Source organism: Bufo gargarizans, chromosome 4, assembly GCF_014858855.1.
Source record: "Bufo gargarizans isolate SCDJY-AF-19 chromosome 4, ASM1485885v1, whole genome shotgun sequence".
In the NCBI taxonomy this organism is placed as follows: domain Eukaryota; kingdom Metazoa; phylum Chordata; class Amphibia; order Anura; family Bufonidae; genus Bufo; species Bufo gargarizans.
Genome location: NC_058083.1, coordinates 214,649,975 through 214,677,315, shown reverse-complemented (window position 1 = coordinate 214,677,315; position 27,341 = coordinate 214,649,975). Strand labels below are relative to the sequence as shown.

The 27,341-nt window shown below is 45.1% G+C and overlaps 1 protein-coding gene across 2 annotated transcripts in view; it reads left to right on the top strand.

Moving 5' to 3' along the window:
• LOC122936025 (cytochrome P450 2J5-like) overlaps window positions 1-27,341 on the top strand; it is a 357,425-nt gene that overhangs the window by 138,205 nt on the left and 191,879 nt on the right. For both annotated transcript variants that reach the window (XM_044292019.1, XM_044292018.1), the window contains one exon: window positions 7,570-7,732. In XM_044292019.1, coding sequence (XP_044147954.1) covers window positions 7,570-7,732 — 163 coding nt within the window. The remainder of the gene's footprint in view (window positions 1-7,569; window positions 7,733-27,341) is intronic.

Genomic DNA, 27,341 nt, shown 5'->3' with positions numbered 1-27,341 from the left:
GCCTACAGAACTGCCTTAATTCTACGTGGCATTGATTCAACAAGGTGCTGATAGCATTCTTTAGAAATGTTGGCCCATATTGATAGGATAGCATCTTGCAGTTGATGGAGATTTGAGGGGTGCACATCCAGGGCCCGAAGCTCCCGTTCCAAAAACATCCCAAAGATGCTCTATTGGGTTGAGATCTGGTGAGGGCCATTTTAGTACAGTGAACTCATTGTCATGTTCAAGAAACCAATTTGAAATGATTTGAGCTTTGTGACATGGTGCATTATCCTGCTGGAAGTAGCCATCAGAGGATGGGTACATGGTGGTTATGAAGGGATGGACATGGTCAGAAACAATGCTCAGGTAGCCCGTGGCATTTAAACGATGGCCAATTGGCACTAAGGGGCCTAAAGTGTGCCCAGAAAACATCCCCCACACCATTCCACCACCACCACCAGCCTGCACAGTGGTAATAAGGCATGATGGATACATGTTCTCATTCTGTTTATGCCAAATTCGGAATCTACCATTTGAATGTCTCAACAGAAAGTGGAGATGAGTGGTACCCGGTGGGGTCTTCTGCTGTTGTAGCCCATCCGCCTCAAGGTTGTGCGTGTTGTGGCTTCACAAATGCTTTGCTGCATACCTCGGTTGTAACGAGTGGTTATTTCAGTCAACGTTGCTCTTCTATCAGCTTGAATCAGTCGGCCCATTCTCTTCTGACCTCTAGCATCAACAAGGCATTTTCGCCCACAGGACTGCCGAATACTGGATTTTTTTCCCTTTTCACACCATTTTTTGTAAACCCTAGAAATGGTTGTGCGTGAAAATCCCAGTAACTGAGCAGATTGTGAAATACTCAGACCGGCCCGTCTGGCACCAACAACCATGCCACGCTCAAAATTGCTTAAATCACCTTTCTTTCCCATTCTGACATTCAGTTTGGAGTTCAGGAGATTGTCTTGACCAGGACCACAACCCTACATGCATTGAAGCAACTGCCATGTGATTGGTTGACTAGATAATCACATTAATGAGAAATAGAACAGGTGTTCCTAATAATTCTTTAGGTGAGTGTATATCTATCTAAGCTATATTACAGCCATATCTATGTTGACTATATACTATGTAGTCACTGTCCCCCCTCCCCCATAGACAATTCCGTGTCCCCCACCCCTCCATACACACAATATACACAATGCAGTGTCCCCCCTCCCCCCATAAACAATGCCGTGTCCCCCACCCCTCCATACACACAATATACACAATGCAGTGTCCCCCACCCCTCCATACACACAATATACACAATGCAGTGTCACCCACCCCTCCATACACACAATATACACAATGCAGTGTCCCCCACCCCTCCATACACACAATGCAGTGTCCCCCACCCCTCCATACACACAATACACACAATGCCGTGTCCCCCACCCCTCCATACACACAATATACACAATGCAGTGTCCCCCACCCCTCCATACACACAATATACACAATGCAGTGTCCCCCACCCCTCCGTACACACAATGCAGTGTCCCCACCCCTCCATACACGCAATGCAGTGTCCCCCACCCCTCCATACACACAATGCAGTGTCCCCCACCCCTCCATACACACAATATACACAATGCAGTGTCCCCCACCCCTACATACACACAATGCAGTGTCCCCCACCCCTCCATACACAAAATGCAGTGTCCCCCACCCCTCCATACACGCAATATACACAATGCAGTGTCCCCCACCCCTCCATACACACAATGCAGTTTCCCCCACCCCATACACACAATATACACAATGCAGTCACCCCCACCCCATACACACAATGCAGTGTCCCCCACCCCTCCATACACACAATACACACAATGCAGTGTCCCCCACCCCTCCATACACACAATACACACAATGCAGTGTCCCCCACCCCTCCATACACACAATACACACAATGCAGTGTCCCCACCCCTCCATACACACAATATACACAATGCAGTCACCCCCACCCCTCCATACACACAATGCAGTGTCCCCCACCCCTCCATACACAATGCAGTGTCCCCCACCCCTCCATACACACAATGCAGTGTCCCCCACCCCTCCATACACACAATACACACAATGCAGTGTCCCCCACCCCTCCATACACAAAATGCAGTGTCCCCCACCCCTCCATACACACAATATACACAATGCAGTGTCCACCACCCCTCCATACACACAATGCAGTTTCCCCCACCCCATACACACAATGCAGTCACCCCCACCCCATACACACAATGCAGTGTCCCCCACCCCTCCATACACACAATACACACAATGCAGTGTCCCCCACCCCTCCATACACACAATACACACAATGCAGTGTCCCCCACCCCTCCATACACACAATACACATAATGCAGTGTCCCCACCCCTCCATACACACAATATACACGATGCAGTCACCCCCACCCCTCCATACACACAATGCAGTGTCCCCTACCCCTCCATACACACAATGCAGTCACCCCCACCGCTCCATACACACAATATACACAATGCAGTCACCCCCACCCCTCCATACACACAATGCAGTCACTCCCACCGCTCCATACACACAATATACACAATGCAGTCACCCCCACCTTCTTCTCCCTGGGAAACCTAAGAGCCCAGGCAGAAGCACATGTCTTTACTCTCCAGTGTAAACAGCAGTGAGGGCGGGTCTTTCATCTGATTGGCTGTCCTGACTTGCCTTTTCCCTTTTATTGGCTGAGCTGCTTGTCCTTCATTCCTGCTCCTGGATCACAGCAATACAGCGACTGTCAGCACCTGGGTAACCCTTTCCTAATCAGAGCTCTCCTGTACACTCTTTCAGTGCAACACAGGAGCTTCTGTTTTGCACAGTACTGTCAGCCCTGTGTATGGTAATGACAGCCCTGCTGCTCTATTGATATGCTAATGAGATCGCAGCAGCTGGAGAGAGGGGGCAGCACCAAAGGCTCTGACGTCTCGTTTACAGAGCTGGGCCACTCCCTCAAGCAGGGAGAAGCTTGTAAACGAGAAGTCAGTGCCAGAGAAGAGTTGATGACGTCGGGGGTCACATGACCCAAATCAGCAGTGTGGAAACAGCGCAAAATCAATAAAGTGAGTACATTAGAAAAGTATCTTTAATGATGTATAAAGCAGCCCTAACACATATTTTTTTAAGTCGGATAACCCCTTTAAGGAGTGTAGTTTCTACAATGGGGTCATTTATGGGGGTATCCACTATGTAAGCCCCACAAAGTGACTTCAGACCTGAACTGGTCCTTAAAAAGTGGGTTTTGACAATTTTCTTAAAAATTTTGAGAATTGCTTCTAAAATTCTAAGCCTTCTAACGTCCTAAAAAAATAAAATGACATTTCCAAAATGATGCCAACATAAAGTAGACATATTGGGAATGTTAAGTAATAAATATTTTATGAGGTATCACTTTCTGTTTTAAAAGCAAAGAAATAGAAATTTGGAAATTTCAAATATTTCAAAATTTTTGGTAAATTTGGGATTTTCTCATAAATAAAAGGTGAAATATTTTGACTCAAATTTATGACTGTCATGAAGTACAATGTGTCACTAGAAAACAATCTCTGAATGGCTTGGATAAGTAAAAGTGTTCCAAAGTTATTACCACATAAAGTGAGATATGTCAGATTTGCAAAATTAGGCCTGGTCAGGAAGGGGGCAAATGGCCCGGATGTGAAGTGGTTAAAAAACTGTAACAGTGAACATTTTTCACAATTGATCTAGACAAAATGTGTAAACAGCCAATAAATGTTTTCATTAGCTCAGAAACTATTATGTAACTCTAAGGCCTCATGCACACGACCGTGCCGTTTTTTGCAGGCCGCAAACTGCGGATCCGCAAAAAACTGAAGCCGCCCGCGTGCCTCTCGCAATTTATGGAACGGGCGGCGCATTGTAGAAATTCCTTTTCTTGTCCGCAAAACGGACAAGAATAGGACACGTTCTATTTTTTTTTGCGGGGGCACGGAACGGAGCAACGGATGTGGACAGCACACGGAGTGCTGTCCGCATCTTTTGCAGCCCCATTGAAGTGAATGGGTCCGCATCCGAGCCGCAAAAACAGCGGCTCGGATGCGGACCCAAACAACGGCCGTGTGCATGAGGCCTAAGGCGAAGAAAGCTGTAGCATTGCACTAAACAAAGAAATCAGGGGCTATTAAGAGAAAATATGGCTGCTGGTAGTGATGGACGAACATCTGCCGGGACGATTCGCGAACCGCAGGTTCGCGGCAGTTCCCATTCATTTTAATGGGAGGCGAACCAGAAAAACCTTCAGCTCATATTTGCAGCTAAGAAATAATTACTGGAAGTGCACAAATAGTCCCACAACATGGACAGTGACATGCCAGATGTATTATTCGAATTTGCAATCTCCATTCATTATTTTTTTCAATGCGAAATATCGGCAATATAATTTTCGCGCATGCGCAAATGCACTATACAGTACCCAAATGCACTATAAAGAAAGTATATTGGTATATAACACGCCGCTTCTATCAGTTTTTTTGGGGGACGACTGGTATATCACACCAGTAGATATTATTTGTTCCAATAACGCTTGTCCCTCTATATACCTGTATCGCAGCAGAGCCGCATACAACTGCCGCACAATACAAATGCACTATAATATACTTTCTAACATTGTACAAGGAAGGCAATCCATTAGAATATACATAAAGATAAAACGTAACCTTTAATAATGTTACAATGAGGGTCCATGCACACGTCCATAAATGTTTTGCGGATCCGCAAAACATGGACACCGGCAATGTGCATTCTGCAATTTGAAGACCGCACTTCGCCGGGACTCTAATAGAAAATGCCTAGTCTTGTCTGCAATTGCGGACAAGAATAGGACATGTTCTATTTTTTTGCGGAAATGGAAGCACGGATGCGGAAGTGCGGATCCGCAAATGCGGATGCGGACAGCACATTCCAGCCCCATTGAAAATGAATGGGTCTGCACCCGTTCCGCAAAATTGCGGAACGGATGCGGACCCATTTTGTGGATGTGTGAATGGAAAAGATATCCCTCAAAAAGAAAATCAATTAAATTATTAAAGTTAAGCAAAAAGCATAGATGTGGTAGGCAATAACAAGTGCTCGGCGGCACCAAATCTGAAACCATATGTCCTACCACAATCTGGGGGGTTCCAGTGCACATCCATGAATCCAGGAGGGAAAGCAAAAACATCTATCCCTGGGCTAGATGATGATGTTGTATTGAAGGACAGGGTGGGCAAAGAACTATCCCTGATATTGCCCTACAGGCGAGGTGCTATTCTGGCCCTGATAGCCTAACCACAGACCACCCGCCCTGATAAGAGCAACCCCGTCCGGAACCCTACCCTATATAAAAAGGGCCCTAGTAAGCCCCTAGGCCCCTGACTTCCAGGTGATCACTATATACAGGGAGTGCAGAATTATTAGGCAAGTTGTATTTTTGAGGATTAATTTTATTATTGAACAACAACCATGTTCTCAATGACCCCAAAAAACTCATTAATATCAAAGCTGAATATTTTTGGAAGTAGTTTTTAGTTTGTTTTTAGTTTTAGCTATTTTAGGGGGATATCTGTCTGTGCAGGTGACTATTACTGTACATAATTATTAGGCAACTTAACAAAAAACAAATATATACCCATTTCAATTATTTATTTTTACCAGTGAAACCAATATAACATCTCAACATTCACAAATATACATTTCTGACATTCAAAAACAAAACAAAAACAAATCAGTGACCAATATAGCCACCTTTCTTTGCAAGGACACTCAAAAGCCTGCCATCCATGGATTCTGTCAGTGTTTTGATCTGTTCACCATCAACATTGCGTGCAGCAGCAACCACAGCCTCCCAGACACTGTTCAGAGAGGTGTACTGCTTTCCCTCCTTGTAAATCTCACATTTGATGATGGACCACAGGTTCTCAATGGGGTTCAGATCAGGTGAACAAGGAGGCCATGTCATTAGATTTTCTTCTTTTATACCCTTTCTTGCCAGCCACGCTGTGGAGTACTTGGACGCGTGTGATGGAGCATTGTCCTGCATGAAAATCATGTTTTTCTTACCTTGAGGACTTCTTCCTGTACCACTGCTTGAATAAGGTGTCTTCCAGAAACTGGCAGTAGGACTGGGAGTTGAGCTTGACTCCATCCTCAACCCAAAAAGGCCCCACAAGCTCATCTTTGATGATACCAGCCCAAACCAGTACTCCACCTCCACCTTGCTGGCGTCTGAGTCGGACTGGAGCTCTCTGCCCTTTACCAATCCAGCCATCTGGCCCATCAAGACTCACTCTCATTTCATCAGTCCATATAACCTTAGAAAAATCAGTCTTGAGATATTTCTTGGCCCAGTCTTGACGTTTCAGCTTGTGTGTCTTGTTCAGTGGTGGTCGTCTTTCAGCCTTTCTTACCTTGGCCATGTCTCTGAGTATTGCACACCTTGTGCTTTTGGGCACTCCAGTGATGTTGCAGCTCTTAAATATGGCCAAACTGGTGGCAAGTGGCATCTTGGCAGCTGCACGCTTGACTTTTCTCAGTTCATGGGCAGTTATTTTGCGCCTTGGTTTTTCCACACGCTTCTTGCGACCCTGTTGACTATTTTAAATGAAACGCTTGATTGTTCGATGATCACGCTTCAGAAGCTTTGCAATTTTAAGAGTGCTGCATCCCTCTGCAAGATATCTCACTATTTTTGACTTTTCTAAGCCTGTCAAGTCCTTCTTTTGACCCATTTTGCCAAAGGAAAGGAAGTTGCCTAATAATTATGCACACCTGATATAGGGTGTTAATGTCATTAGACCACACCCCTTCTCATTACAGATATGCTTAATTGGTAGTAGGCTTTCGAGCCTATACAGCTTGGAGTAAGACAACATGCATAAAGAGGATGATGTGGTCAAAATACTCATTTGCCTAATAATTCTGCACGTAGTGTAGATCTATGTGTTTTTGACTCATTATAAAAGTATATTATAAGTATATCGCACCCCTCTGTGTATCACACATATCGATAGCACACCTATACCAGTCCTTAAAAATACTTTTGTGGCCCTATTAGCTAGCGTTTGGTGCCCCTAACAGCCTGTCCCTGCTCCACACAGCAACCTCTCCCTACACTGGCAAAACACTGAATGCAAAATGGCGGCCAGATCAGGTTTATTTATAAGGTAGAGGGTATGTCCATGTGCTGAAACGGCTCAATTGGCTGTCCTGTAACACCTGATGGCTGTGTCATGGGTCAAAGTTCTTCACAATGTAAAAGAATATGGCGGGTGCGAATATCTTCATATGTTCGGCGAATCATGAACACGCAAAGTTCGCCGCAAAACGACTGCCGGGCGAACCGTAAGGCCATCTCTAGCTGCTGGGCTCAGAATTATTGGAATATTGAATATTCCAATAATTCTATAAAGTATAATTTCTATAAATTAGAACAAATGCTAGTATATTGATGTGTAACAGTTAACTTGAAGAATTATGGTGAGTTTTTTTTTTGTGTAATAGGTTTCTTTTCCTTTTCCACCCAGCTTTCGAAGATATATGGGAATATCATTACTGTTTGGGCTGGGCAAACCCCTATGATTGTGCTGAATGGATATGAAACTGTAAGACAATGCCTAACCAGCAACTCAGAGCAACTTGCAAACCGCCCTACAACACCATTCTTTAAATACTATTCTGAGGAAAGAGGTAACTAATAAGCAATAATACACATTACATACATAATAATATATTAATAAAATTGTAATATCATAATACATGTGCATAAGATTATTAATACCATACTTTTCCCTTTATAAGCGGGGAAATGGAGGAGCAGGCAGGCCCGTCTCATTTACCATTTTCGATGCCCTTTTCAGGCGTAAAAAAGAGGCCTACATGGATCCAGTATCCTCTCTGCTTGCTGGGAGGAAAATGTAATTTCTGCCTCTGTATATTCTCCTTCAGAAACTAAGAAACCATAAGAACTGTATATAGTCTGGAAGGCTGTATTTTCATCTGCTTCATTTTAATTGTGTTACCAGAGATTATCTAATTATCAGCAGTAACTGCCGCCTACCCCAGTGGAAAACAGGTAAGAGACTTGGGGTACTTTCACACTTTTTTCTTTTCGGTATTGAGTTCCGTCACAGGGGCTCAATACCGGAAAAAAACTGATCCGTTTTATCCTAATGCATTTTGAATGGAGAGCATTCTGTTCAGTATGCATGAGGATGCATCAGTTTGCAATCGCGCATACAGAGACAAGCGAACGCCCATTGTCGCGCGTTCCCGAAAGTCTATGTACGGGAACGCGCGACAAGACGCCCCAAAGAAGCTCCTGTACTTCTTGGGGCGTCGGGCATTTTACAGCGCGATCGTACGCGCTGTAAAACGCCCAGGTGAGAACCATTCCCATAGGGAAGCATTGGTTTCTCCTTGTTGAGCGTTTTACAGCGCGCAGGTGTGAACCCAGCCTTAGTTTTCGTCCGGATTGCCAGATCCGGCAGGCAGTTCTGGCGACGGAACTGTCTGTCGGAATCCTCTACCGCAAGTGTGAAAGTAGCCCTTACACAAGGCATTCCATAATGAAATCCATGAAAAACTTTAGTTTTGGCTAGAGTTCTCCTTAATGATCCAAAAGTATATCCTATAATGCATTACAATAAATAGTAACAATTCTAATAAAAATAATTAAGTATGCACCAATATGCCCTTATTTTTAAATGGTTTCCAATGCATCTTTGCATGACTTTATATTGCAATACATACAGCCTGTCGTCTGTGCTGCACGCATCGCGTATAGTATAGGAGCCTGTCATCAGGTTCATGCTGCTGGAAATTTTCACAAGGTTGTTCATGACAGACACCAGTGTTTCTCCCCGCTCTTCTCAGCTTGACTGACAAATATTTCCCTAATTGTGTATATAGTTACATAGTTTATACAGTTGAAAAAAAGACATAAGTCCATCAAGTTCAAACAAGGGATAGGTGGGGACTAGTATTTAGCGAGCATGCTTGGACGAACTGCTGTTCAGCTCTAGCATCACTATGCTTGGCACATCTGAGTGCTCGGCCAAAAACTGCGGGTGCTCGAGTAAAACTTAATTCAATGAAAGTCAATGGGAGTCCTGAGCATCAAACCAGGCACCCCCTGCTCTAAAGAAGAGAGGGTGTCTGATTCACAAAAAAGGCTAGAAATTTATGGAAACCCCATCAAAATGGTTTGGAAACAGCAATAAGAGGATGGCTGGATGCGTCTTGGACTCCTATTATCTACGACATACAATAGACAACCACACAAAGGCTATATGCCAAAAGCCAGGTACATGCAAGCCATCAATCTATCCATGAGACAGATGACAGGCTGAGTCAGCATACCTTACAATGGCAGCCTTGTGCACTATGAGACATTCCAAACCAGCTCTCATCTGACTGAGAGCCAGTAAGCCTCAAGGTTACTTCAGATCTGTTGGATGGCTTGAGTGGACCTGCGCACCTAGATCAATATCATTAGGGAGACAAAAAGGTTTTCCTAACATTATATTCAATAACCTTTCTATACAATTTTGTCATGTAAAAACTTATAACCAGGGGCGGACTGAGAGCCCTCAGGGCCCCCGGGCAAAATAAATCAAGGGCCCCCTTACAGGCCCTACCATGTTCTGCTGCAAGCCCCACCCTTGTCCCGCCTCCATGCCCCACCTCCAGCCACACCCTACACAATCTTTAATAAGCAAATTTTTGTATAGGGCCCCCTCCCCCCCAAGAAAACTACTGATCGTTACACAAAAACAAGCCCTCACATAGACCGAAATATAGAAAAGTAATTTTTTAAAGTAATTAAACCAAATAAAAACTATACAAGTTTTGTATCGTATTGAGCCGCAGAATAAAGACGTCATTTTTAGTGAACCCCATGATGTCAAAACCTCAAAAACCTCGGCGGAATTGTGTGTGTTTTTTATTTTATTTTTTTTAACCCACAAATAATTTTTTTTTTTTCCTGCTTTCTGATACAAGACATGGCAAATTAAGTGGCGACATTAAAAAAATGCATCTTGTCCCACACAAAAAAAGCCCTCATATGACTATGTGAATGGAAAAATAAAAAGATTATGGCTAATGTAAAATGAAAATGGGCCCGGTCTTTAAGGGGTAAAAGGTATCAAACTACAATGTTTTATATTGCTTGCTCTTTTTGAGAGCATCAGGGTTTTTGCACATTTTACATACACAGCTCTGCTACACACACAGCTCTGAGTGGCACATTATATATCACTGTTGCACATTTTACATACACAGCTCTGCTACACACACAGCTCTGAGTGGCACATTATATATCACTGTGTTACACATTTTACATACACAGCTCTGCTACACACACAGCTCTGAGTGGCACATTATATATCACTGTGTTACACATTTTACATACTCAGCTGTGCTGTGCACATTATACATGCCTCTGTCGCATACAGCACTGCTACATACACCACACACACTACTGTGCTGGATTCACACTATACACCTATCCAGGGCCGGTAGAGAATCTACATTTTGGTGCCCCCTCATCCCACAAAAAATGAGCCGCTACCTAAGACAATCGCCAAAAAATAAAATAAAATAATGGCTCTCAGACTATGGAGACACTAAAACATGATTTTTTTTTGTAAGAAAGGGCAAAGTTTGGAGGGCTCAACAACTAGAAGAATGGATTACGTCACCCACCCAGTATAAAAAGTAAAATAAATAAATACAAATACGCAGGCACACCACCTTTCGTAGCTGGTAAGGACTTGAAAAGCAAAGTGTAGGATAAGTAGGCAAACTAGTTATTAGTACATTACTAAAAGGAGACCAAAAGTAAAATCACAATAAAATGTACAGAATAATATACATTCAAATAAAATAAAATAAAAGCAGCTGTGGATAAATAAGAGTCAATTCATACACCTGATTGGCAGAAACCGCCTGATAAGTGGAAGATGTGATAAGACTCTCAAAATTAGCAGTTAGTGATTGAAGGGGTAATGTCCCACAGTACCTGCATTCAAACAAAGAAGTGTCCTGCAAATGTATAATTCACTACTGCTGCAGATAGCACAATACCCCACATGTGCTGCAGATAAGAGAATACCTCACAAAAGAATGGTATTGGGGAGTGGGTAGGAAAGTCCAGATACAACAAGGTGTATATAAGCAGGGTTCAGCGGAGTGTACAGTCGTGGCCAAAAGTTTTGAGAATTACATAAATATTGGAAATTGGAAAAGTTGCTGCTTAAGTTTTTAGAATAGCAATTTGCATATACTCCAGAATGTTATGAAGAGTGATCAGATGAATTGCATAGTCCTTCTTTGCCATGAAAATTAACTTAATCCCAAAAAAACCTTTCCACTGCATTTCATTGCTGTTATTAAAGGACCTGCTGAGATAATTTCAGTAATCGTCTTGTTAACTCAGGTGAGAATGTTGACGAGCACAAGGCTGGAGATCATTATATCAGGCTGATTGGGTTAAAATGGCAGACTTGACCTGTTAAAAGGAGGGTGATGCTTGAAATCATTGTTCTTCCATTGTTAACCATGGTGACCTGCAAAGAAACGCATGCAGCCATCATTGCGTTGCATAAAAATGGCTTCACAGGCAAGGATATTGTGGCTACTAAGGTTGCACCTCAATCAACAATTTATAGGATCATCAAGAACTTCAAGGAAAGAGGTTCAATTCTGGTTAAGAAGGCTTCAGGGCCTCCAAGAAAGTCCAGCAAGCCCCAGGATCATCTCCTAAATAGGATTCAGCTGCGGGATCGGAGTGCAACCAGTGCAGAGCTCGCTCAGGAATGGCAGCAGGCAGGTGTGAGCGCATCTGCACGCACAGTAAGGCGAAGACTTTTGGAAGATGGCCTGGTGTCAAGAAGGGCAGCAAAGAAGCCACTTCTCTCAAAAAAAACATCAGGGGCAGATTGATCTTCTGCAGAAAATATGGTGAATGGACTGCTGAGGACTGGGGCAAAGTCATATTCTCCGATGAAGCCTCTTTCCGATTGTTTGGGGCATCAGGAAAAAGGCTTGTCCGGAGAAGAAAAGGTGAACGCTACCATCAGTCCTGTGTCATGCCAACAGTAAAGCATCCTAAGACCATTCATGTGTGGGGTTGCTTCTCATCCAAGGGAGTGGGCTCACTCACAATTTTGCCCAAAAACACAGCCATGAATAAACAATGGTACCAAAACACCCTCCAACAGCAACTTCTTCCAACATCAGTTTGGTGAAGAACAATGCATTTTCCAGCACGATGGAGCACCGTGCCATAAGGCAAAAGTGATAACTAAGTGGCTCGGGGACCAAAACATTGACATTTTGGGTCCATGGCCTGGAAACTCCCCAGATCTTAATCCCATTGAGAACTTGTGGTCAATCCTCAAGAGACGGGTGGACAAACAAAAACCCACTAATTCTGAGAAACTCCAAGAAGTGATTATGAAAGAATGGGTTGCTATCAGTCAGGAATTGGCCCAGAAGTTGATTGAGAGCATGCCCAGTCGAATTGCAGAGGTCCTGAAAAAGAAGGGCCAACACTGCAAATACTGACTCTTTGCATAAATGTCATGTAATTGTCGATAAAAGCCTTTGAAACGTATGAAGTGCGTGTAATTATATTTCACTACATCACAGAAACAACAGAAACAAAGATCTAAAAGCAGTTTAGCAGCAAACTTTGTGAAAACTAATATTTGTGTCATTCTCAAAACTTTTGGCCACGACTGTATATCAGCAGGATTCAACATATACTGTAGACCTATCCCTGATCAATAACAGTGGCTAGATGTTGCATTTCGTTATAATATTGAATAGATGAGTGTAATATTGAATAGATGATGGTTTTCATCTATTCAATATTATAACGAAATGCAACATCTAGCTGCTGTTATTGATCAGGGATAGGACTATATGTTGAATCCTGCTGATATACACTCCGCTGAACCCTGCCTATATACACCTTGTTGTATCTGGACTTTCCTACCCGCCCCCCAATACCATTCTTTTGTGAGGTATCCTCTTATCTGCAGCACATGTGAGGTATTGTCCTATCTGCAGCAGTAGTGAATGATACATTTGCAGGACACTTTGTTTGAATGCAGTTACTGTGGGACATTACCTCTTCCATCACTAACTGCTGATTTTGATAGTTGCATCACGTCTTCCACCTATCAGGCGGTTTCCACCAATCAAGTGTATGAATTGACTCTTATTTATAAACAGCTGATTTTATTTTATTTGAATGTGTATTATTCTGTACATTTTATTGTGATTTTACTTTTGGTCTCCTTTTAGTAATGTACTAATAAATAGTTTGCCTATTTATCCTACACTGGCTTTTCAAGTCCTTACCAGCTACGAAAGGTGGTGTGCCTGCGTATTTGTATTTATGATTTTTTTTGTTTCAAAACAGCTTTTTTTGTGTTAAATGTAAAAAATAGAAAAAAATAAAAAATAGTATACATATTAGGTATTGTCGCGTCCATAACAACCTGCTCTATAAAAATACCACAAGATCTAACCCCTCAGATGAACACCGTAAAAATAAAATAATAATTTAAAACAGTGTCAAAAAAGTCATTTTTTGGTACCTTACATCACAAAAAGTGTAATAGCAAGTGATCAAAAAGTCATATGCCCCCCAAAATAGTGGCAATCAAACAGTCGTCTCATCTCGCAGAAATGATACCCTATCTAAGACAATCACCCAAAAAATAAAAATAAACTATGGCTCTCAGAATATGGAGACACTAAGGCCCCTTTCACACAGGCGAGTTTTCTGCGCGGGTGCAATGCGCACCCGCACTGAATCCGGACCCATTCATTTCTATGGGGCTGTGCACATGTGCTGTGATTTTCACGCATCACTTGTGCGTTGCGTGAAAATCGCAGCATGCTCTATTTAGTGAGTTTTTCACGCAACGCAGGCCCCATAGAAGTGAATGGGGCTGCGTGAAAATTGCAAGCATCCGCAAGCAAGTGCGGATGCGGTACGATTTTCAAGCACGGTTGCTAGGAGACGATCGGGATGGGGACCCGATCTTTATTATTTTCCCTTATAACATGGTTATAAGGGAAAATAATAGCATTCTTAATATAGAATGCATAGTACAATAGGGCTGGAGGGGTTAAAAAAAATTTAAAAAATTTTTTACTCACCTTAATCCACTTGTTCGCGCAGCCGGCATCTCTTATGTCTTGTTGTGTGAGGAATAGGACCTTTGATGACGTCACTACGTTTATCACATGGTCCGTCACATGATCCATCACCATGGTATATATAGTAGAATATATAGTAAAAATGATAAGTATGAATTATAAGTAAAAATGATAGAGTATAAATGATAAGTATTACATAATACTTATCATTTTTACTATATATTCTTTACAGATCCCTTGATAAAGGTCGACACCGACCGAAACGTTGGGGTTGTATTACTTAACTAATTATATTGCTCGAACAAATTGCTCTGGATGGAACACAAAAATGATGTATAGAATACTATGAATTAAAAACGATTAATTGATGTAATGCATATGGTGTGCCGTGGATTTCTCCTGTGGACGTATGATTCAGTGGCACCGCCTGAGGGTACCGCATGGCGTAGTCCAGGATGACCAGGATGTGCTGGTGCCCTCTAGCTGACTTTGGTACTGGGCCTATGAGATCCATAGCGATCCGCTCGAATAGAACCTCAATAATCGGGAGAGGGACCAGGGGACTACGGAAATGTGGCTGGGGGCTGGTTGTCTGTCAGGTTGGGCAAGACTTGCAATACTCTTCTACCTCTCTGAACACACTGGGCCAGTAGAAGCGCTGCAGAATCCGGTCCTGCATTTTCTGCTGGCCCAGGTGTCCCCCAAGAACATGTTGGTGGGCTAAATCCAACACGAGCTTGTGATATGCCTTGGGCACCACCAGCTGCTCAATATGGTAACCCTGTAGTTTATTTACTCGATACAGCATCTCCTGTTGAACACCAAAACGGGGCAACATAGACTCGGCCTCCGGTTGTTGCGGCTCACCCTTTAACCACTACTACATTTTCCCAGGCTCGAGCTAGAGTCGGGTCCTTGTGCTGTACTGTACTAAAATTATCTCGGGAGACGTTGAGGTCTGCTAACTCCGGACCCGGCGGCAAGTCCTCCACGTCTCATACCATCACACTTAGCGGGGTTGTCTCCCCCTCCTCCACCGAAGTGGCGGTCACCCCTACCGCTGGCCCTTCGGACTCAGGTTCCCAGGGTTCTGGTCTCCCCGCTGAGCCGGGCCACTCTGCTAGGGTTACATCTGTCTCATGTGTATTGGTGACTCTCACCTCAGGCCACAGTGACGGGAAACCGGGGAAGTCTCTCACAATTATTAATTCATAATGTAGCCCTGTGGCAACGGCCACCTCATGAGTCCACCTGTCGGCCACCATTGATAGACAGATCAATGCAGTAGGATAGTCCTTTAAGTCCCCATGGATACAGACAATGCCAACCTTTCGGCCAGTATACTCGGCAGGCCGCACCAGGGCAGCTCTTACCAGGCACACCAGGCTTCCTGAATCCAGCAGTGCCACCGCCAGAGTGTCCCCCACTTCCACCTGGCACAAGTGGCTATTGTCCATAGTCTCGGAGGTTCCTGTGGCATACAACTTTCTGGCATATAATGAGTGGCAGTAGCCATAGTTGGTGTCCATGGGTTCCCCCCGATTGGGACAGTCGGCCCTTATGTGTCCAGGCTCCTGACAACGCCAGCAGACCACCGGGGTTGGATCTGCAGGGGGTATGTCCCGGGTGGGTCTAGCTGGCACCGACCGCCGGGTCTGGGGTGGAGATTTCCGGGGTTTGACTGGCCCCCTCCCAAAAGAACCCCCCGGTAGATTTCTGGTGGCCTCGTAGCGCTTGACCAGGTTGACCATCTCCAAGGCATTACACAGAAATACTTGGCCTATCCAGTGCTGGAGAGGGTACGGCAAGAACACAGAACACATCCGCCAGCAGACGGTCCAGCATAGCAGTGGGAGTCAAAACGTGAGGCTGCAGCCATTTTTAATATAATAATAGCAAAGACAGGTGCACATTGCAGACTTACTAAACCCTCAAACGGATGATAAAATTGAGAGATTAGCGAACATATCCCACTAAGGGGACATGTCTTAGCCCGAGCACCACGCCAAGGTTTCTCAAGTAGCTCTGGTCCTAACACTCACCTACCTGAGCTATATGGGCAATACCAGGAGCCAGTGGGCAGATTACAGGAGCGTAAAGGTCCGACTCACAGACAACTCACCAGTTACCTCCAGCATTAAACCATGCTAGCAATGGGAGGTGGGAGGAGTCTGCGAGTCCCACTTAAGACTGGCTAATATGGCCCAGGCATTGCAGGTGCACCTAAATGTAGCCTGTGGATGGAAAACAGGCTCATTTAAATTGGCGTTTATACACCTCCAGGTATCTCTATATCCAAACAAATGGTGTGTTGTTAAACAGGCAGGAAGTTCTCAAACCCACATGCAGTTGTCCATATATAAACAGAGGAGCAAATCCTGCACTTGTGGCCCATTGTTAATAGCGATCCCCAGCAAAAATGCATACAGTGGAGGATGCCCGCGGCGGACCATAAGTACCACAATAGACATCCTACACAAGATAGCAATTATGTGGATGTAATTATCAATATAACAATATAGTAATAGCAAAGACAGGTGCACTCTGCAGACTTACTAAATCCTCAAACTGATGATAAAATTGAGAGATTAGCCAACATATCCCACTAGGGGATATGTTGGCTAATTTTTGCAACCAGTGTAATAGCTCATAGTACTGTGGCCTGGCAGGTTCAGCCGGGTTAAATTCTCACTGATGCACCCGCTGGGCCCGGACCAACACATTCACCCCCAGTCTCGCCAGGATCTCACCTTTAATGGTCAGGTAGTTGGCCGCTTGATCATCGGGGAGATCAAAAAACACTTGCTGGGGTCCAGACGCCAGGAACGGAGCGACAACCTCAGCCCACTGGTCTCAGGGTAATTTTTCTCGACGTCATCCAAGGGGGTCATCTTAGGGATCGCCGCACGGACAGCTTTCCAGGCATCATGGGCGTTGTGGGACGCTCCTGCAGCTTGCAACGCCATCACATGTTGCAATAGTAGCTGGTTAGTTTCCTGCTTCTGCTTGTTAGCCTCCTGCTGCTGCAAGTTAGCCTCCACGATGGCCTTCACGATTGCCTCCATTTTGTCAGGGGACACAGGTCGCAACCTTGCCAGCTTGATATAAGTCATACACTTGTGTCGGGGAAAACAAAAACTTTTCGGCAGGGCCGATCCTACACGGGGTGCAGTGGGTGCCCCGCACCCCAGCGCTGTCACCCGAAAGGCGCCGAGCGCAGGGCCGGACTGGCCTGCCGGGATAGCGGGAAATTTCCCGGTGGGCCGGCAAGCCTGAGTGCCGCAAGGCCGCGGCCCTGGTGACAAGTGGGGGCGGCCGCGGCCGGCGGCAGGGCAGAGCAGGAGATGAGCGCCTCCATTGCGGAAGCGCTCATCTCCATAGTCATCTGTATTGCCGTCCTCAGGACGGCAATACAGATGCCTGTGCTGCGGCAGAGGAGGGAGAGGTGTGTCCCCTCCTGTTCCTCTGATAGGCTGCCGGCTTAGTGCTGGCAGCCTATCAGAGCTCAGGCCGGTGCAGGCGGCGCGATGACGTCATCGCGTCGCCTGAGCCGTATAGCGAGGGACACAGACGGAAGAGGCGGCCTGCATCGCATCGCATTGCTGGAGGTAAGTATAAGTGTATTATTATATTTTTTTTTTTTATATAGGTACAATACTGGGCTGGCACATGATAAGGGGGGCTACTGGGCTGGCACATAAGGGGGGCTACTGGGCTGGCACATAAGGGGGGACTACTGGGCTGGGCTGGCACATGATAAGGGGGGCTACTGGGCTGGCACATGATAAGGGGGGACTACTGGGCTGGCACATGATAAGGGGGGACTACTGGGCTGGCACATGATAAGGGGGGACTACTGGCACATGATATGGGGGGCTACTGGCACATGATATGGGGGCACTCTGGCTACTGGCACATGATATGGGGGGGCTCTGGCTACTGGCATATGATATGGGGGGCTCTGGCTACTGGCACATGATGGTGGGGGGGCTCTTATTTCTGGCACATGATTGGGGGCACTCTGGCTACTGGCACATGATATGGGGGGCTCTGGCTACTGACATGATATGGGGGGGCTCTGGCTACTGACATGATATGGGGGGGCTCTGGCTACTGGCACATGATGGTGGGGGGGCTCTTATTACTGGCACATGATTGGGGGCATCTATGGGGGCACATCTTACTGCAGATTATTGGGGGGCACTATAGGGGCATCTACTGAGGCTAAAAAAGAAGATATTTTATATGGGGGCTCTGTATAGGGGCATTTTATACTGGGACACATTATGGTGGGTACTATGGGGAAGGGGAGGGCACTATGGGGGTCATCTACGGGGGCACTGAGAAGGGGTATTTTATATTGGCACATTATGGGAACATTAGCTCAACTGGGGGCATTACAAATGTTTTGCATATTATAAGGAGAATTATTACTACTGGGGGGGCATTATGGTGGGCTTTATTACTCCCCCATGGTATGACCCCCTAGTAGCAGCACCAGCCTCTCCCTGCTCTGCTATCCCTCTGCCCTTTCTCCAAATCCTTATTATGAAATCTTTCTCATTAGGTTAAAGCACAACATCAGCTCCGCCGAGCCCCCGGCCAAAGTGTTGAAGTGGCGTCCGAGATCCCCAAGGGCCAAGCCAAGTAATTGTAAGTTTTTATGGGGGTTCTACAAAAGAGCTATCGTGGGGCAAAGTTCATATTCGTGTTTACACACGTGTTTTAAAATGAATGCTTTCTCCTATTATAAACAAGTAAATAATGACGCAATGCTGTGGGGCTGGTGTGCAACTTTTTCCAGGGCTGGTTTTTATCCCCAGTCCGGCCCTGGCCGAGCGAGCCGCCGGGACTTTTTTTTTTTTTGACTTTTTTTTTTTTTAAGCCGAGCCGCCGGTTCGTGGGGCTGAAGTTGGGGGCTGAAGTTGTTGCCATAGAAACATTGTAAAGGGGAGGAGTTAGTAAGATAACCACGCCCATGTGGGGGCGCCAGAAATATTTCTGCACCCAGGCGCCTGTGACCCTAGGATCGGCCCTGCTTTTCGGCCTTCAGGCCTGCCTCACTGCGTTTGCCCGCATCCGACACCAAATGTGGGGATTTGCTCTGGTAGGCAGGGTAAGCGGATGCAGTACAGAGGCAAAAACAAGGTTGTAAAGCAAAGTTCAGTGTTTATTCACACATAGGAAAATACAAGCCAAAAGTAACGGTGTTTAGTTTTGGTGCCTGTTCACATCACACAAAGTCCACAGTGCAAAAAGCCTTCACCTGGTCAGCAGATTTCCACCCGCAGTCCACAGCCTGCAACTGCAAAACTGACACTTCAGGGAAAAACCCGGTTCTTACCTCACCGAGGTCAGGAACCTCCGTGACATGTATCTTCCGTCAATGACGGCCCCTTGTTCCTTCTTACACCACCTAGAGCCTAACAGACAAGCTCCTTTCAGTATATCGCTTCCTCTGCTACTGCTGAAATCTCATACTGCTCAGTACAAGCTGCCCTTTTCCAATCCTGGCTCTGCAGTGAGAGAGCTCATAATCCAGTTCCAGTTTAATTGTGGATGTATGGTGAGGGCCAGAGCCCATCTTAAAAAGGATGCTGCTCCTTTAAGATTTACCAGCAGTTTGGGTTACTGCAAGATTTAAAAAAAACCTTGGTCGTCATTATTTCCATGCCATCCTAAGTTCTTATGGATGGAACTAAACTTGCCCTCTCTTCAGTCTATGTACAGCAAGCATATAGGGGAAGAGCTGGGAGGGGAGGAGTGGTAGTTATGGCACTGATAGGAGTTGTAGTGGTTCACAGTGACAGTCCTCATTCGAACTCTCCTTTGCACTCTTTCTTTCCTCCATTACCTTTTGGGGAGCTCCTGTCTGGTATTAAGTAGAGTGCTCATGATATTAGGTAGATGGGTGCAAGGCAGGAGTGCAGATTTAGGGGCCAGCAATTGGATGGTGGTAATGATCAGGTCCAGTTTAGTGATAACAAAGGACAGTCTCTTTACTAAGGATGATAGACGATGCAGTACAAATATGATAGGAACAGTTCTGATAGTAGTACTCCCTGAGTCTCTCTCTAAACACTCCGCAATCTTTTCAAATTGACCATGGGCGTGCAGGTCCCAGTGGGTGTGTGTGTATGTGTGTTGGGGTCGCAATTTACCCTTAACACATGCAGCAAAGTCCAAGGTTATCTTTACTGTCCCTGCATACACATTTACCCGGTCCTAAACCGTCTGTAATTGTTTTTAGAGCGTAATTGTCATGTTTTCATTAAAAAAAATTTTTTGCATATGTTACTGCTGCAGCAGCATTATGCATAAAGCAATCTTTAGTTCCTTCACACACTGTTTTCCTTGAGTTTTCCCCTTAGTTACGGCTGTTTAAACATTTACAATATGAGGACCTTCTCAAGATGGCTCCTCTGCCAGTTCTTTGAGGCCAAAACTGCTTTCCCTCACTTCCCATACACACTTGCTGTAGCCAGAAGCTCCCTGCCAGCCAATCAGATTGAATTACTGAGAGACACGCCTCCTCACTAAGGATGAGCGAATCGACTTTGGCTGAAACATCTGAAGTCGATTCGCGTAAAAAACTTTGTTTCAATACTGTACGGAGCGAGCACTCCGTACAGTATTAGAATGCATTGGCTCTGATGAGCCAAAGTTATTACTTCGTGAAGTCTCGCGAGACTTCGTATAATAACTTCAGAAATTGATTTATACTATAGAAAACCATTTTACGAACTGGGGTTCGGTTCCAAGGTAATAACTTCGGCTCATCTGAGCCAATACATTCTAATACTGTACAGCGCACTCGCTCCGTACAGTATTGAAACAAAGTTTTATGCAAATCGACTTTGGATGTTTCATCCGAAGTCGATTTGCTCATCCCTACTCCTCACTCTGAAGCCTAATGCAGGCATGCAGTGTGAGCCCCTCTGTCTTCGCCTCTTCCTAGCCAGAGACAGACAAGCCATAGCAACTGTCTTTTAAGGGAGCAGTGGAAAGGGACAGAGGACATTAATGAAAGCTGTTATTATAAGGTAATTACAGATCGTTTGACAATCATTGACAGACTAACTCAGGTATACATGCCTAGCTCTAATAAACTAGCAAATAAATATATATATATATGACACAGTTACCCTTTAATGTTTTCTCTCAGAGGTTGTAGATTCCTCACAGGCTGCAGTCAGTCTCCTAAACTCCTTCTCTCACACTGGCTGCCGCCAGACTGGTCTTTAACCACTTCAGCCCCGCTAGGTGAAACCCCCTTCATGACCAGGCCACTTTTTACACTTCGGCACTACACTCCTTTCACCGTTTATCGCTCGGTCATGCAACTTACCACCCAAATGAATTTTACCTCCTTTTCTTCTCACTAATGGAGCTTTCATTTGGTGGTATTTCATTGCTGCTGACATTTTTACTTTTTTTGTTATTAATCAAAATATAACGATTTTTTTGCAAAAAAATGAAATTTTTCACTTTCAGCTGTGAAATTTTGCAAAAAAAACGACATCCATATATAAATTTTTTGCTAAATTTATAGTTCTACATGTCTTTGATAAAAAAAAAATGTTTGGGCAAAAAAAAAAATGGTTTGGGTAAAAGTTATAGCATTTACAAACTATGGTACAAAAATGTGAATTTCCGCTTTTTGAAACGGCTCTGATTTTCTGAGCACCTGTCATGTTTCCTGAGGTTCTACAATGCCCAAACAGTATAACTACCCCACAAATGACCCCATTTCGGAAAGTAGACACCCTAAGGTATTCGCTGATGGGCATAGTGAGTTCATAGAACTTTTTATTTTTTGTCACAAGTTAGCGGAAAATGATGATGATTTTTTTTTTTTTTTCTTACAAAGTCTCATATTCCACTAACTTGCGACAAAAAATAAAAAATTCTAGGAACTCACCATGCCCCTCACAGAATACCTTGGGGTGTCTTCTTTCCAAAATGGGGTCACTTGTGGCGTAGTTATACTGCCCTGGCAATTTAGGGGCCCAAATGTGTGAGAAGTACTTTGCAATCAAAATCTGTAAAAAATGACCGGTGAAATACGAAAGGTGCACTTTGGAATATGCGCCCCTTTGCCCACCTTGGCATCAAAAAAGTGTGACACATCTGGTATCGCCGTACTCAGGAGAAGTTGGGGAATGTGTTTTGGGGTGTCATTTTACATATACCCATGCTGGGTGAGAGAAATATCTTGGCAAACGACAACTTTTCCCATTTTTTTATACAAAGTTGGCATTTGACCAAGATATTTTTCTCACCCAGCATGGGTATATGTAAAATGACACCCCAAAACACATTCCCCAACTTCTCCTGAGTACGGCGATACCAGATGTGTCACACTTTTTTGCTGCCAAGGTGGGCAAAGGGGCACATATTCCAAAGTGCACCTTTCGGATTTTGCAGGGCATTTTTTACACATTTTGATTGCAAGGTACTTCTCACACATTTGGGCCCCTAAATTGCCAGGGCAGTATAACTACGCCACAAGTGACCCCATTTTGGAAAGAAGACACCCTAAGGTATTCCGTGAGGGGCACTGCGAGTTCCTAGAATTTTTTTTTTTTTGTCACAAGTTAGCGGAAAATGATGATGTTTTTTTTTTTGTTTTTTTTTCTTACAAAGTCTCATATTCCACTAACTTGCGACAAAAAATAAAAAATTCTAGGAACTCACCATGCCCCTCACAGAACACCTTGGGGTGTCTTCTTTCCAAAATGGGGTCACTTGTGGGGTAGTTATACTGCCCTGGCAATTTAGGGGCCCAAATGTGTGAGAAGTACTTTGCAATCAAAATGTGTAAAAAATGGCCTGCAAAATCTGAAAGGTGCACTTTGGAATATGTGCCCCTTTGCCCACCTTGGCAGCAAAAAAGTGTGACACATCTGGTATCGCCGTACTCAGGAGAAGTTGGGGAATGTGTTTTGGGGTGCCATTTTACATATACCCATGCTGGGTGAGAGAAATATCTTGGCAAACGACAACTTTTCCCATTTTTTTATACAAAGTTGGCATTTGACCAAGATATTTTTCTCACCCAACATGGGTATATGTAAAATGACACCCCAAAACACATTCCCCAACTTCTTCTGAGTACGGCGATACCAGATGTGTCACACTTTTTTGCAGCCTAGATGCGCAAAGGGGCCCAAATTCCTTTTAGGAGGGCATTTTTAGACATTTGGATCCCAGACTTCTTCTCACGCTTTAGGGCCCCTAAAAAGCCAGGGCAGTATAAATACCCCACATGTGACCCCACTTTGGAAAGAAGACACCCCAAGGTATCCAATGAGGCGCCTGGCAAGTTCATAGAATTTTTTTTTTTTTCGCATAAGTTAGCGGAAATTGATTTTTTTTTTGTTTTTTCTCACAAAGTCTCACTTTCCGCTAACTTAGGACAAAAATTTCAATCTTTCATGGACTCAATATGCCCCTCAGCAAATACCTTGGGGTGTCTTCTTTCCAAAATGGGGTCAGTTGTGGGGTGTTTGTACTGCCCTGGCATTTGAGGGTCTCCGCAATCATTACATGTATGGCCAGCATTAGGAGTTTCTGCTATTCTCCTTATATTGAGCATACAGGTAATGAGATTTTTTTTTTCCGTTCAGCCTCTGGGCTGAAAGAAAAAAATGAACGGCACAGATTTCTTCATTCGCATCGATCAATGTGGATGAAAAAATCTCTGCCAAAAAAAAAAAATGGAGGGGAAAGGCGTCTGCCAGGACATAGGAGCTCCGCCCTACATCCATACCCACTTAGCTCGTATGCCCTGGCAAACCAGATTTCTCCATTCGCATCAATCGATGTGGATGAATAAATCATTGCCGGGATTTTTTTTTTTATATATATATATATATATATATATATATATATATACAAAATGCTTGCCAAAGCATAGGAACGCCGCCTCCTCCTCAGCTCGTATGCCTTGGCAAACGTATCTGTCACTGCAGAGGAGAAAATCCCGTCTTGCAGCGCCGCATACACCGACTTGCGTGTAATCTGACAGCAGCGCAATGCTTCTGTCAGAATGCACATCGGTGCTGCAGCTAGTAGATCGGTTGGTCCACCTGGAAGGTAAAAAGACAAAAAAAAAAAAAAAAAAAAAAAAAACCAGGCCACAACGCAATACTTTTATTAACTTTGGAACAGAACATGTAACTTTAACTTTTGGAACTAAACATTAACCTGTTTGCTTACCTGTTTTTTTTTTTTTTTTTTTTTTTTACCTTTATAGAACAAACCTCTCCTTCCCCATGGGTCAATGTGCAAAGCGCAAATCGCCCAAAGATGTGGCGAAGTGCGTTATGCACTTTGTCCCATGTGAAAGGAGACGTTTGCAGCAGCTGTGAGTGAATGGGCCCTAATAGCCCTGTGTGCCTATCCTGGTGAGATGTGATCCCTATGCTAGGTGTACCTGTGTGTGGTACTTTCGGAAACACTCCCCTAAGCATAGGGCAGGGTGGTCGGGACAGTCAGGACAGAAATAGCGGGTGTCACGCCTTATTCCACTCCTGCTACAGACACGACATTTTTTTCGGGGTGGCGGTCGGTTTGAGGTACCAGCAACGACACTGGGGAAGTGTCGCTCGTGTAGACGGCTAACTACACTGGTGGATGGGGCCACGGAACCTCCTGGATACAGGAGGTTCGCGATGATCTCTTCCTGAAATTTGAGGAAGGATCCAGTTCTCCCAGCCTTACTGTAGAGAACAAAACTATTGTACAGAGCCAATTGAATTAAATATACAGACACCTTCTTATACCAGCGTCTGGTGCATCGGGAAACTAAATACGGAGCCAACATCTGGTCATTGAAGTCGACCCCTCCCATGTGGAGGTTATAGTCGTGGACTGAGAGGGGCTTTTCAATGACACGGGTTGCTCGCTCAATTTGTATTGTCGTGTCTGCGTGAATGGAGGAGAGCATGTAAACGTCACGCTTGTCTCTCCATTTCACCGCGAGCAGTTCTTCGTTACACAGTGCGGCCCTCTGCCCCCTTGCAAGACGGGTGCTAACGAGCCGTTGGGGGAAGCCTGCGCGACTAGTTCGCGCGGTACCACAGGCGCCAATCCGTTCTAGAAACAAATGCCTAAAGAGGGCCACACTTGTGTAGAAATTGTCCACATAAAGATGGTACCCCTTGCCGAATAAGGGTGACACCAAGTCCCAAACTGTCTTCCCACTGCTCCCCAGGTAGTCAGGGCAACCGACCGGCTCCAGGGTCTGATCTTTTCCCTCATAGACCCGAAATTTGTGGGTATAGCCTGTGGCCCTTTCACAGAGCTTATACAATTTGACCCCATACCGGGCGCGCTTGCTTGGGATGTATTGTTTGAAGCCAAGGCGCCCGGTAAAATGTATTAGGGACTCGTCTATGCAGATGTTTTGCTCAGGGGTATACAAATCTGCAAATTTCTGGTTGAAATGGTCTATGAGGGGCCGAATTTTGTGGAGCCGGTCAAAAGCAGGGTGGCCCCTGGGACGGGAGGCGGTGTTGTCGCTAAAGTGCAGGAAACGCAGGATGACCTCAAATCGTGTCCTGGACATAGCAGCAGAGAACATGGGCATGTGATGAATCGGGTTTGTGGACCAATATGACCTCAATTCATGCTTTTTTGTCAGGCCCATGTTGAGGAGGAGGCCCAGAAAAGTTTTAAATTCGGAAACTTGGACTGGTTTCCACCGGAAAGGCTGGGCATAAAAGCTTTCCGGGTTAGCGGTGATAAATTGTGTGGCATACCTGTTTGTCTCTGCCACGACTAAGTCTAAAAGCTCCGCAGTCAAGAACAGCTCAAAAAATCCCAGGGCCGAATCGATCTGAGCTGTCTCAACCCGAACTCCAGACTGGGCGGTGAAAGGGAAAACTACGGGTGCGGCTGAAGTTGGGGACTGCCAATCAGGGTTTGCCAGCACCTCTGGGATTCTAGGGGCTCTACGGGCACGTCTTTGCGGTGGCTGCGACGGGGTCAATACTGCACGTGCCACCGTACCAGCTTCAACTGCCCTTCTGGTGCTCGCTACTTCACCAGGTTGTACGGCAGTGCTGGTACTAGGTCCAGGAAGGGCTGGGCTGCTGGTGTATGCCTCACCACGTAATCCGACAGCACCAGCCCCACTCTGCTGCTCTTGAAGCGGATCCTGCGCAACCTGTGGTCTAGCGACACGGGGCCGGGTACGCCTGCTGCTATCAGGGACCTCAGCCTCCTCGTCCGAACTTTGGGTCAGAGAGCCACTGCTTTCTACAGGTTCGTATTCTGACCCGCTGGATTCATCAGATGAGGGTTCCCACTCCTTATCCGACTGGGTCAGAAGCCTGTAGGCCTCTTCAGAGGAATACCCCCTGTTTGACATGTGGGCAACTAAATTTAGGGGTATTCCCTGAGACTACCCAAGAAAAAAAAAGCAAGCCTGTCTTACAAATGGGAGGCTAGCGAAGTACCGGAGGCTGCTGCGGTTGATAAAAAATATCAAAACTGATTTTTTTTATCGCCGCAGTGCGTGTAAAGTGAATGTGCAGTGATCAAAAAAAAAAAAATTTTTTGTCACTGCGGTGGGGCGGGTGTGGGCGAACGCACGTGTGGGCGACCGATCAGGCCTGATCGGGCAAACACTGCGTTTTGGGTGGAGGGCGAACTAAAGTGACACTAGTACTATTATAGATCTGACCGTGATCAGTTTTGATCACTTTCAGATACTATAAAAGTACAAATGCTGATTAGCGATACGCTAATCAGCGAATAACGGACTGCGGTGCGGTGGGCTGGGCGCTAACTGATCGCTAACTACCTAACCAAGGGACCTAAACTATACCTAAAACCTAACGGTCAATAACAGTGAAAAAAAAAAGTGACAGTTTGCACTGATCACTTTTTTCCTTTCACTAGTGATTGACAGGGGGGGATAAAAGGGGTGATCAAAGGGTTAATTGGGGTGATCTGGGGGCTAAATGTGGTGTGGTGGGTACTCACAGTAATGATGTGCTCCTCTGCTCCTCTGCTGGAACCAACCGACCAAAAGAAGGAGCAGAGGAGCACAGCAGCCATATAACCCCATCATATTTACTAATATGTGGGGTTATATGGCTGCTGATTGGTT